Raw genomic sequence first — 13,359 nt, 5'->3', positions numbered from 1 at the left:
AATTACGTCAATATAGACGACTACGTCACCTTCAAAAATGAGATTTTTTTTAGTGTGCACACCAATATTTACGACCACATATTAATTACTAGCAAATCAAGAATCTTTTCACATAAAATAGCTTCAGGATTATAACTGCACCATTACTATGTCAGCAATTTTGTTTTTGTTTTGCATCAAACATTTTCACTGCTCAAATCTAATACTTTATTTAATTCACTAAGCCATCCCGGGGAGCAGTATTCAGTTCTACACAAAGCGAAATCCAGAGGAAACAAACTTTCGTATCCTTTCGGCCAACTTAATCCTCTACGAATTCTCCAATCACTCGCGCACTAATAAAAACAAATGTATAATGTTCTCTTAATAAGAAGCTGTCGAACATTGATGATTTTTTGATTAATAAGATCTGTTTGGAAAATAAAACGCACGAGTACGTCTTATCGCGGTCATGATTCAAAACAAACTTGACGGTGCGAATGACGCCGTCAACAAAGTTGATAATCACGTAAATTTACATTTCGGTACACTAAAATTTAGTGTTACGATATACTTTTATGGTTTGAAATATCTGAATTAATAACTCAGCCATTAATTTCTAATGGAGCTGTAAAATAGGTTATAGGACATTGAGACTTCCTAATACATCAATGGTAACGTAAAACTTTTGAGTTTAGGTCGTAAAATAATAAATCAAAATAAGTTTTACGTCATCTGTAAATCTCATTATTTTTAAAAGTGTGTGTCTTAATCACCCTCTCTTTTAAAAGAATCGTTCCCATCCATTGCACTCAACCATTACTCTCCGCATTTAGTGCCTGCTGTCTGCACCAAATTCTTCATCACCTCTTGCAGCACCACTCAAGACATTGTTTAATCAATACTGCATACACGCCGAAACGAGAGTGGAACTACTCCCAAATCCCCAAGACACATACAACACCTTTCTTCCTTCCCCGCATTAAAACCGGCAGTGCTTTCTTATCTGCATAGAGGCAACTTACGAAGCCTTGACGCCCGACCGAAGGGAAGAAGAACTCTGCGGCAAACCAAACCCTCTGCTTACTGGAGCGAAAACCTTGCTTCGATTCGCAAACCGCAACCAAATTAAAGGGACTACTTGCAAGAAATGCGTGTTTCGAACCGAGGACGACTCCAAGCCACCATCAGTGGGATTTATTCGACGCCCCAAGCGAACCAGACAATGGAATTAATGAGATTACTTTTTGCGGGTGATTCGAAACAGAACGAAGCTGCTCGCATGTGTGGAAAATTTTATTGGTTTAATTACGACCCCGTCGTCGACGTTTCTTCGAGCGGCTGGATAGTCCTTGTCACGAGCAATTACTGCCGGGAGGGCTCAACCGAAAGGCTGGGAGGGATCAATCGTCGAACTGCAAATCCCCAATGGTTGCGTACTGGGGTGGGTAATCCTTCGGTGGTCGAGGGCTTTCGGGTGCCTGGTCCTTTCCATGGTCCACCGGAATTGGAAGAGAAAATGGCTTACGAACGGCTACGTCCCACTGCGTTCCATTACAGTACATGTAATTGACGCGGATTAAATCGCTATAGGAGAAACCGGTCCGGTTGCCGAAGTCCTCTTCGGGATCCCATGGTTTCTGAAAATGTACGAACTCCAAGTGTTTTTCGGGAGTACATTGCGTTATAGTCCAAGGAACTTACCAAATTGACCATCACGGCATCATCGGGTCCACCGGCCGCAGCATACCGCGAATACATCATCACGCTTCCGTAATCAAAATCAGTCCCATAAACCTCCGATTCTTCAGATTTCTTCACTTCGAAATTCTTCGCAACCATGGGCCAACTAAAGGTTGCGCTTTGGTTAACCCAGATGTACTGATTTCGGTCCGGTCGGATAAACTCATGATGGAATCCAATTGAATGCATCAGTTCATGGACAACCATTCCAGGTCCTTGGGAGAAGCACGGGGGCTGTAGATTAACTCGATTCCATTGATTGTTCTGATACCGCCCTGTGTAGGACCAACAGCCTGAATCGTCACGTGTAAACGTCACATAGTACGGTTGATTGGTTCGTGGAACAAAACGTATACAGGTCTGCGTGTTGAATTGCCATATGGCATGATCTATAAGAAACTCCTCCAACTCGGCTACAAAAAATGCAATGTTAATAGCAACAAATTTTGAAAATTACGATTCGTTAAAAATCTCACTGAATTCTGCTCCATACACATATGGAACGACTGCCTTTGGCCACAGCCGAATCTGAAACGTCGAAGTGGGAAGCGAATTTGCTGCCTGCTTGGTGTCGGGTTCCATCTGGTCGAAGTGTTTCATTCCCACCTGGCACCCGAATGGGTTTCCAACGGCTCCCTTGGCGTACCATTCTTCAACACATTTAGCGTTTTGTCGATCCCGGGCGACCGTGGGATCAACTTTGTCACTCTTACCCGGAACAGGTCGACGCTGACCGTTAACCGAAAGACCGAAGAAGGCGAAAACGGCCACCGAACAGAAAATTTCGAACCAAATGTTGCGCATTGTGGATTTTGACTAACTAAGATCGTACTTCAACATGAATCTGGTTTTACAGGCTGGAATTTGTGCGATGATTGGAGAAAGCCACGACACTTGTGTAAATATTGAACGGATTAGTGTAAACAGCTGTTTTTCGATTTGGAAAGTATTCTGATGGTACATATGGCATTGTTTGTTAAGACTTCGACAAGACAGATCGTAGTTTGAAATATATGAATAAGCTTGGATTTTATTATTTACTACATTAATTGAACTTTGAAGTTTTAATGAAGTAGATGGAGAAAAGCCTCGTTGAATACTACTAGGAGATCATTCAAAATGGCGTAAAAACTCCATATATTTTAAAAACATAATAATAAATGAAAATGGCAAGCGCGCATCGAGCACGTAGCTAAGGATTTCAGAACCCAGTGTGGAATTAAATTTGGAATCATCTTCATTTGTAAATTGTGCACTGATGATAACTAAATTCGCAATAATTTTGTTTGTCGAGGTGAACTAGCCGGGGCTTGTAGTAAAATTTGATACTTGATAAAGGTTCCGAGCACTCACACTGAAAGCTGTCATTTTTTAATGATCTGCATTTTTGTATATATAAAATAATGATATTTTGAAAGTATAATAAATTCAACAAATCATTATGTTTCCAACGTTCAGCAATAGAGTACTTTTTCACACTTAAAATCCCCAAATATTAAGATAAACTTGGAATAAATAATTCTATAGAATTCGGCGCTACATATTAGCTTTTACAAATTGGGTGGAAAAAACGACCCATATTCCAATCATAAAACGGCTGAAGGATAGACACATTTGCAAGAATAATAGATCCTATTTAGACACAACTACACATACTATACCCAATGAAATCGTTGATTATATATATCATGTAGATAGATTCGATATAGATTCTCCACAATCCGTTATTACATCATAACATAACCCTCAACATTGCTTCTCGTATTCATAATACTAGACAATTTAATACTCTCTCTCGATCTAGAGCGCATTCCAATTTTGGTCAAAAACGTTTTTCCTTCCTTGGTCTTTCGAAATATAACGTCTTACCTAGACATCTCCAACAAATTACTAACAGCTTTTTCTTCAAAACTAACCTTAAAGAATTCCTGCGGCGAAGAATTCCACATTTACTTATTTGAATTGAAACTATGTCGTTAAAACAAAAGATTGTTAATCGTCTCCAAACAATTAGTTTAACTGTTTAATAATAATGATAATTCGTATTTATTTAAAATTTCGTATTTGTAGTGTAAAATTTTCTTTTTCATATGTGCTTCTTTAAAAGGATTTACAATCCACTAGAAGCACTTAGCTTTGTTATTTTGTTTCAAACTCCCTGTTGTTGTCATTTTTGATTATTCTCAGCCTCTTATAAATATTTGTTTTCTTAATTTAGCGTTGCCTGTGGCTGAGAATTGAGTGTCCATTACCAGGGGGCTCGTCATGAGCTTTTTGGTATGGGGGAGAGCGGAGGGTCACTCAAAAAAAAAAAAAAAAAGATTCCTGATAAAAAGTATGTTTGTCAAATTCTCACACGATTTAATATCTGTGGAACCAAACGACTTTATTTGCTGATATGTTCTGAAGCCATTCGACCAAATGTCCATTCAACGAAATGTCCCTTCGACCTAATGTACGTTCGACCAAATGTCTTTCGACCAAATGTCATAAATCCAAATTCGTAATGTAAGATTTTAATGAATTTAAATCTTAAGCTAAAAATGTACATTACTTTGAAGCTTTGTTGAGGAATTCCTGATGGACTTTCAGAAATCAGGAACTGCCGAAGAAACCTGCAATTTTTCAAAACTCTTATAGTTTACCTCTTTTAGATAAAAAAATTTCCTTACTCCTAAGGGCAACATTTTTGAGTTACTCCTAAAGTAAGGGAAATTGTTTGTACGAAATTCCTCAGAGCGTCATGTAAAGCAAGGACAAACAACAAATTGTGGAAACAGGCAGAACAATAGATGGATAATGGAACAATGAAAGATAATTCATAATCTTTTCTTTAGAGGTAAATTACAGCATACATACTTAAAACCTCCCAAATGAATTTACAAACAAAATATATTTCCCAAGAAAATTCATCAGAATCTTCTTTAGGAAAAGGAAATCGATCCTTCCTTGACTTTTAGTTTTTATGAATTCTGCCAGAAAGTCTCTAGAAATTTCGCCCTCGTATCGCACAAAAGTCCTTAAAGAATTCTATCGGACGAATATTCAAACCAAGAATATGGATTCTACCAATAATTGGAAACATTATTTCTTAAGAATTCTTAAGAAAGATCAATACAAATTTCTTTATGAACATCTCAATAAAACTTTTCCTCCTTTCAAGTTATTTTGCTACATGTTGCTCAACAGTTTCCTTTACCGCCATGCTAATTTCGGAAGCAAAGATTTTCCTGGGGGGTTTCAACAAATTTCCTCTAAAGATTCAAAAGCAAGAGATTTTTCAAAAACGATTTTCTTTTCAATTGTGATTCAAATGGTTTTTGATGAGCTTCGTGGAGGAATTTGTAATATTTTTTGGGAATACTATTAAAAACAATTCACAGAAGAATTTCGAATTGAACCTTCAGAGAAATATTTCAGAATTGCACACTTAATCGCGGTTTCTCAAACTAACAAAAACACCGATATTTAAGCTAACTCATTTGAAACTACTGATGTTAACTGAACTCAGTAAATACACTGATTTTGTGCAAGATTTGAAATTTACCGTAAAATTCAATAATAATTGAAAGTCAGTAAAGAGTAGGTACCGTAATTCGGGAGCAAATTGGTCACTGGGTTGAATTTGATCAGGTCGGGACTTCAAACATTTCCTCTCCAAGATGCTAAACGTTTCGTTGGCACCACAGACATTCAATGTTTTCTAGTTTATGGATGTTAATTAATTTAATTTATTTGGCTCTACATCAATTATCTTGATAAAGCCTCGCCAACAATATTCCCTCGGTTCATGGCCGCTTCTCTCCATCCTCGACTGTGACCCACGCTCTCCAGGTCCTGGTGTACCTGGTCAATCCACCTAGCTCGCTGCGCCCCACGCCTTCTTGTTCCGACTGGATTCGTGGCGAACACCATCTTTACAGGGTTGTTGTCCGGCATTCTTGCAACATGCCCTGCCTAGCGTATCCTTCCAGCTTTAGCTACCTTCACGATACTGGGTTCTCCGTAGAGTTGAGCGAGCTCGTGGTTCATCCTTCGCCGCCACACGCCGTTTTCCTGCACGCCGCCGAAGATCGTCCTTAGCCGTCGGCGTTCGAAACCCCCAAGAGCTTGCAAGTCCTCCTCGAGCATAGTCCACGCCTCATGCCCGTAGAGGACTACCGGTCTTATGAGCGTTTTGTACATCGTGCATTTGGTGCGGGGGTGAATCTTTCTTAACCGCAGTTTCTTCTGGAGCCCATAGTAGGCACGACTTCCGCTGATGATGCGCCTTCGTATTTCCCGACTAACATTGTTGTCAGCCGTCAATAAGGATCCGAGGTAGACGAATTCGTCCACCACCTCGAAGGTATCTCCGTCTATCGTAACACTGCTTCCTAGGCGGGTCCTGTCGCGCTCAGTTCCGCCAACCAGCATGTACTTTGTTTTCGACGCATTCACCATTAGCCCGTCTCTTGTTGCTTCGCGTTTCAGGCGGGTGAACAGATCTGCCACCGTTTCTAATTTTCTCCCAATAATATCCATGTCGTCCGCGAAGCAAACAAATTGTCCGGATCTCGTGAAAATCGTGCCTCGACTGTTAATTCCGGCTCTCAGCATAACACCTTCAAGCACAATATTGACCAACAGGCACGAAAGTCCATCGCCCTATCCTAGTCCCCGCCGAGACTCGAACGAACTGGAGTGTTCGCCCGAGATCTTCACGCAGTTTTGTACACGGCCTATCGTCCATGATCTTCCATAGCTCTACGCGGTCGATACCATCGTATGCCGCCTTGAAATCGATGAACAAATGGTGCGTAGGGACCTGGTACTCACGGCATTTCTGGAGGATTTGCCGCACGGAAAAGATCTGGTCCGTTGTCGAGCGGCCGTCGATGAAACCTGCTTGATAACTTCCCACGAACTTGTTTGCTATAGGTGATAGACGACGGAAGAGAATCTGGGATAGCACTTTATAGGCGGCGTTTAGGATGGTGAATGCACGATAATTTTCACACTCCAGTTTGTCGCCCTTTTTGTAGATAGGGCATATAACGCCTTGCTTCCACTCCTCCGGTAGCTGTTCCGTTTCCCAGATTCTGACTATCAGCCGATGCAGACAAGCGGCCAACCTGTCCGGGCCCATCTTGATGAGTTCGGCTCCGATACCATCCTTGCCAGCAGCTTTGTTGTTCTGCTGTCCGCTGTGCTGACGTAGCCATCGCCTTCGCTGTCCTGACCTTCTGTGCCTGTGTTCTCTGCGCCATTCAGGTGTTCATCGTAGTGCTGCTTCCAGCTTTCAATCACCTCGCGTCCGTCCGTCAAGATGCTCCCATCCTTATCCCGGCACATCTCAGCTCGCGGCACGAAGCCTTTGCGGGATGCGTTGAGCTTCTGATAGTACTTCCGCGTTTCTGGAGAAGGGTACAGCAACTCCATCTCTTGGCATTCCACCTCTTCCAGGCGGCGCTTTTTGTCCCGGAATAGGCGGATTTGCTGTTTCCGCTTCAGTCTGTATCGTTCCACGTTTTGCCGCGTACCATGCTGCAGCATTGCAGCCCGCGCTGCATTCTTCTCCTCTAAAACCTCCTGGCACTCCTCGTCGAACCAATCGTTTCTTGAGCTCCGTTCCACATATCCGACAACGCTCTTGGCAGCGTCGTTGATGGCTGCTTTGACTGTCCTCCAGCAGTCCTCAAGAGGGGCCCTGTCGAGCTCGCCCTCATCCGGCAACGCTGCCTCAAGATGCTGCGCGTACGCATTGGCGACATCCGGTTGTTTCAGCCGCTCGAGATTGTACCGGGGCGGGCGTCGGTATCGTACATTGTTGATGACGGATAGTTTTGGGCGCAGTTTCACCATCACCAGGTAGTAGTCGTAGTCAATGTTGGCGCGACGATAGGTTCTGACGTCGGTTATGTCGGAGAAGTGCCGTCCATCGATCAAAACGTGGTCGATTTGCGATTCTGTCTGCTGAGGTGATCTCCAGGTGTACCGATACGGAAGGCTGTGCTGGAAATAGGTGCTACGAATGGCCATGTTCTTGGAGGCGGCAAAATCTATCAGTCGTAGGCCGTTCTTGTTCGTCAGCCGGTGGGCGCTGAACTTTCCAATCGTCGGTCTGAACTCCTCCTCCTGGCCAACCTGAGCGTTCAAATCTCCTATGATGATCTTGACGTCGTAGCTTGGGCAGCGGTCGTACTCGCGTTCGAGCTGCGCGTAAAATGCGTCCTTGTCATCATCAGTGCTTCCGGAGTGTGGGCTATACACGTTGATTATGCTGAAGTTAACTTGCACATTCGTTCATTGATCGGCCACCACCAAATCACGCGCCTTTGCATATCACCCATCACTATGAAAGCTGTTCCCAGCTCGCGTGTGTTGCCGCAGCTCTGGTAGATTGTATGATTACCTCTAAACGTTCGCACCAATGCTCCTGTCCAGCACACCTCCTGCAGCGCTACGATGTCGAAACCGCGGGTCTTCAGTACATCGGAGAGTATGCGAGTACTTCCAATGAAGTTGAGAGATTTGCAGTTCCACGTACCGAGTTTCCAATCGCTAGTCCATTTTCGTCGCTGTGGTCTTTGCCGATTGTTCCGGTCCGTATTCTCTCGTTGACGTTCCTGTGCTGATGTGTTTTTACGGCTGGCTCGCAGGGCCTGACACCAACCCCCTAGATTTCCGGAGGAACATTCCCCCTAAATATTCGGAGGGCCATAGTGCGCAGTTTAGCGTAGAGTCCTTCTCTGGCACTCGGACGATGATCAGCCGCCCCTGACATGGGGAACAGACGCTGTTGTGAGCCGCTCCTAACGTGGAGTACAGACGCTCCAGGTTTGCAAAAGTAAACCCCCCCTTCCCTGTCAGCATACGACCAAAGTTCCCACCGGGGGTTGGTTACCCGATCTTCCCCAAGGTTACTCGTACCCCGGCCAGTACCACGAGGAGGTAGCGATAGGAGTTGCTGGGCAAGAGGCTAAGGACCGCACAAAGGGGTCTATTTTATTCCTGCAGGTACGCGAGGTACCAATGGTACGCCATGCCCAGCCATTTACCGCGCCATGGAGTTTATGGATGTCTAATGATGATTTTAAACTATTTAAATTTTAATATGGCCAGATTTGCATAGAAATATTCACAGTTTTTGAAGGTGTAAGCAATGCTGTTGGAAATGTCGGTGCTAAACAATTCACTGGTGCTATGCCTTCATGTTGATTTTGAGTGTTTGAAAGGTTGTGTAAGCTTAAGTATAAACTACTGAACTCATTTTTGATATCATACAGCATAGCAAGTATAGTTTTTCGCTGATAAAACCGTTTATTCTCAAATAATGTGCTTATTTCTAGGAAAAATGCCTACATTTAGGCGTATTGGGCAGATTTTTAAAGTTCAATTTTGCAATAAAATGATCAAATACTCGAGTTGCAAGAACTTTGACATTATTTTCAGATTCAGGAGTCTCATATTTAGTGGATAGGGAAATTTTTTATTCTTAAACCTGCTTTGTTATATGGTGATCAATTTCGCCTCAATGTGTCATTTTGATTATTTTGATATTGAAACAATTTTTATTATATGTTAAATATAATTTCATGAAAATTCTATTACATAAACCGGTAAAGATCAATGGAATACTGATTCTGGCGAAATTTTTTTGGCAATATTTTCGTTCCGAAGGATGATACAACAAAAAGTTGTCAAATAGTGATCAATTTGCCCCCGGTTTACGGTTAGTGGTAACGCACCCTATCTTATGAACAGGGAGTCGCGAGTTCGATTGTCACCAAGAAGACGTATAAGTTTTTCGCAAATTTCACATCAATTTTGTCCATTTAGTTCAATTGCAAAGCATATGTAAGTTTAGTTTTTCGGTAGTAGTGAATATGCTGCTTTATGCTGAAATAGCATTATTATTAAAAAGAAATGAATTTTAGGAATAAAACTCCAGAATATTGACGCTTTTTTGTACCACGGTATTCTTAGCAACGGAGATGTCGGAAAATTGCGTTTATCGGATACAACAAGAAGCTAGTTATAACAGTAACCAATCGATCGACTGCTGGATGGTTAATCTTTCGGTTGTCGCGCGGTTCACCGAAGTCAGAACCGCAACGCTGATGCTGTGTAAGACAAGTGAGGTTTTCTCACTATAGTTGTAAATCGAACCGTATGACTTGATCAGGTGCAACTATATCCGGAGCGTGGCCGAAATCGATGTTAAAAAGACACAGCCATGGGTCGAGTAAATCGGTGCAATATCATTACCGAGGTTATATCAAATTACTCGATGTATTACCAATTAATTGCCCTTAAGGCCCAAGTATATATAGAACAAATGTCAAAACAGAAAAATTAGTTTTTGGAGAAAATAAAAACCCACAGCTCTTTTGTTTTGGAAATGAAAAAGCTGTGTGTTTTTTTCGGTTTGTAGATTTTAACACCGAAAACTGATTTTTCTGTTATGACATTTATCCAAGGATGAAGAAAAGTTTAAATTATCTTCTCAACACAGCTTTAATCAGAACTGAAGCACTCTGAAGCTTCATTATGACAAAGACTTCGCTGCTCTTGAAATATTTAAATTTATCGATTTTTCATTATAGATTATACAGCCACAAAAAAAGGAAACCGCGGGGCGCTGACGGCTGCCACCAGCTCTCTTAAGCGTATTAAAAACCATCACTTTCGGAAACCGCATATACCGCCATTCAGCCAACCCATCCCGATAACCACCGGCATCTTCGTCGTCATCTTTGAATTTTTACGCACGCCGATAAAGACGACAACGACTCATGAGAACGAAAATGAATTAACCGAACACAAAGCCTTCACTTTTTGCTGTCGCCCGCCCACCCTTTAAGGATGTCCGTCCAGAAAGGAAGATGCTGCAGCAGCCGGGAGCGAACCGTCGTCTTCGTCTTCTACGGCGAGGACGTCAACAGCAGCCATCAACCGGGGAACAGGAGGACACTTTTCACCGCCGACCACCACTGCCGCTGCCACGATAATGAGTTAACGGAATATTGGAGAGGGAAGACAACTTTTCCGAAATGCGAGAGCGCGCAAGTTGTAAAATAAACTTCTTCGACAAGTTGTTCGCCTACGTCTTGAGGCGCGCACATCATCTACGTCTCAGCAGCTCTTCAACCGAGTTCCGGATTTCCCGGGATCCACACCCTTATTCGGGCACTACTTTTGTTATCCCGAACACACTGCGGTGGGCTCATTACCCTTGCTTGGGGGTTTCTCGCTTGCTGTGCAGCCAGCAGCAGGAAGGCGTAGTCGAGGTCTGGAAAGTTGCCGAGTTTGGGTGGCCCAGTTTTTTGTTGGGAGTTCCGGCTTGCCCGAGTCTTCTACGCACTGAGTATGAAGGCCCCGGCGGTGAAATGCGGGAGGAGACGACGCGACACTGAACTCTCGGGAGGGGAATAAATTAAAAATTAAAAATCCCACAAGTTTTAGCAAACTGCGCAAAACTTTTCATCCATTGAGTGTAGCAGCAGCAGCAAGTGGGAAAAGTTTTCTTTGTCGACAGTTTTCGTCAGTCAGCCAGGACACATGCAAAATATTGAAAAATCGATAGCAACTTGACTGTTGCGTTGGCTCTGGTGAAAGTTTGTGCTGGAGCTGATGAGTAGATTAAAGAGGTTTTTAGGGAAATTTAGATCAGGTGATTAGGAAGAAAGCTCTCCAGTTAGCCTAGGCTTTTGATTGGGAACACAATAATCCTTTTCTCAAAAAACAGTGAAACACTTTAATTCAGAAACATCGAAATACAGCGAGACTTATTTCAAACGATGTATGATTCATTTTGAAGAGTTTGCCTGTTAACCCGTCATGTTGCATCTTAACACATATCCGCCCAGCAATCTGTGAAAATATTCAAGTCATTCTGACAATTTTTGACAGATTTCCTTCGATTCAGCTCCAGTGAAGTCACAGGAATAACTTGTTTTTCGAGAACCATTTTATGTTTAGAAAACATCCACCAATAGGGCGATATCCAAAACTGAAAAGGCAATAGATAGCTCTTTTTCAGTGGTAGTAAAAACGAAATCCTGAAGCAAAGAAAGCACAACGGAAGATGAACTAAACACGCAAAGTTATGTATTCACTTTACACTTGATTTCTAATCACTACTTTTTTTGATCCACTTCACTGTACCTAAATCAATGCGTTCAATGCTGCAGGAGATCTCCACTCAGCCAATTCAACGATTTGTTTTCATGTCTGTCACTCTCTGGCACTCTTCATCGAACTAGTCGTTTCGTCTTCATCGTTGACCAGTGCCGATCACTTCTCGTGCCGTTGTTGTCACAGCTTCGTGGATAGGGTCCCACAGGCTGTCGACATCTCCAGCAACGTTGATTATTTCTAACTGTTCATGTAGTTGCTGGCGGTGCTGTGCAGCTACCCCAATCGTCGACAAGCTTAGGATATTGAAGCGCATCATGGTTCGAATGCTACTCAAGTAAGAGATTTGCATTCCAAATATCATAAAAATCGATCGAGATTTGGAAAAGTTACGGTTATTTGTTGTTTTCCGACGTGAATATTGTAATATTTGGCCAACTTTCGTTGCATGTAACCAAATAAAGATAAAAACTTTTGTAATATTTCATGTAAGAGCGTTTCGAGGCCTATCATAAGGAAGCTTTTAGATGTATCAGTTTTTGCATAAATGCTTGGAAACAATTTTTGGCCCATAGCGGGGCAAAAGTTCGACCCATGTATAAACCCACGGAAAATTTTGCAAATTGTCTAAAATCCACATATTATCTTCAAATTTAGCGAAATTTGTCTGATCGTGCAAAAAAATGTCACCAAAATTTTACATTTTCACTTATTTTTGCAAAAAATTAACTAACTTTTGAGCAATTTTTTGATGAAAATTTAGAGTGCATTTTTTCGGCAAACATAAGTTTACGGCTAGTGTAGAGTAATGCCATGAAGGTATTAATATTTTGCGTTTTTAGCCAGCGAAACTTTTGCCCCACACTAGATTTTGAATTCTTGCCCCACTGGTGGGGAATGGTTCGTTTAAGGCAATTAATTTTGAAACTATTATAACTAAAAGTGGGTAAATATGTTGACGACACATTTTTTTTAGCAAAATGATAGCCAATATGTTGAATGTTCACTGTATGGTAATTCATTTTGTTTCACCTGCTATTGTTTTGTCTAGAAGGTGCAGGTCGTTAGGCCCCGAATGTCATTAGGCTGGAGCCATTAAGGCCGAATGTCATTAGCCCGAAGGTTTGATAGGCCGAAATAACATTTGATCATTTACTACTTTATTAAATGGCTAACACATTCATCAGTGTTTTTTCCTTCTTTTAATTAAAGGCTGTTCTTTCTAGTTGTATATCACAGCGGATTTTGTAAGCTTCTAGGTAATGCTAGTAATCCAAGCAAACAATAAACAATAATCAATAATCCTGATCTAACATCTGACAATTCATTCCACGGCTTCTTCTTCTTCTTCTTCTTTCTGGCGTTACGTCCCAACTGGGACAAAGACTGCTTCTCAGATTAGTGTTCTTATGAGCACTTCCATAGTTATCGTGTGGCAGGTACGAGGATACTCTATGCCCTAGGAATCGAGACAATTTCCTTTACGAAAAGATCCTCGACCAGCGGGATTTGAACCCA

The 13,359-nt window shown here is 42.0% G+C and overlaps 1 protein-coding gene across 1 annotated transcript; it reads right to left on the bottom strand.

Moving 5' to 3' along the window:
• Positions 1-1,223: 1,223 nt before the first annotated feature.
• On the bottom strand, positions 1,224-2,565 carry LOC110680783 (high choriolytic enzyme 1-like). The gene is made up of 3 exons (XM_021856569.1): positions 2,199-2,565; positions 1,684-2,135; positions 1,224-1,619 (listed from the first exon to the last, which is right to left on the bottom strand). Exons 1-3 carry the CDS (start codon positions 2,524-2,526, stop codon positions 1,383-1,385), a joined length of 1,017 nt encoding a protein of 338 aa, XP_021712261.1. The 5' UTR covers positions 2,527-2,565; the 3' UTR covers positions 1,224-1,382.
• Positions 2,566-13,359: the final 10,794 nt, after the last annotated feature.

The sequence above is a fragment of the Aedes aegypti genome, unplaced genomic scaffold (genome assembly GCF_002204515.2).
Source record: "Aedes aegypti strain LVP_AGWG unplaced genomic scaffold, AaegL5.0 Primary Assembly AGWG_AaegL5_hic_scaff_1831_PBJ_arrow, whole genome shotgun sequence".
NCBI classification, from domain to species: domain Eukaryota; kingdom Metazoa; phylum Arthropoda; class Insecta; order Diptera; family Culicidae; genus Aedes; species Aedes aegypti.
This window is presented reverse-complemented; position numbering and strand designations above follow the sequence as displayed.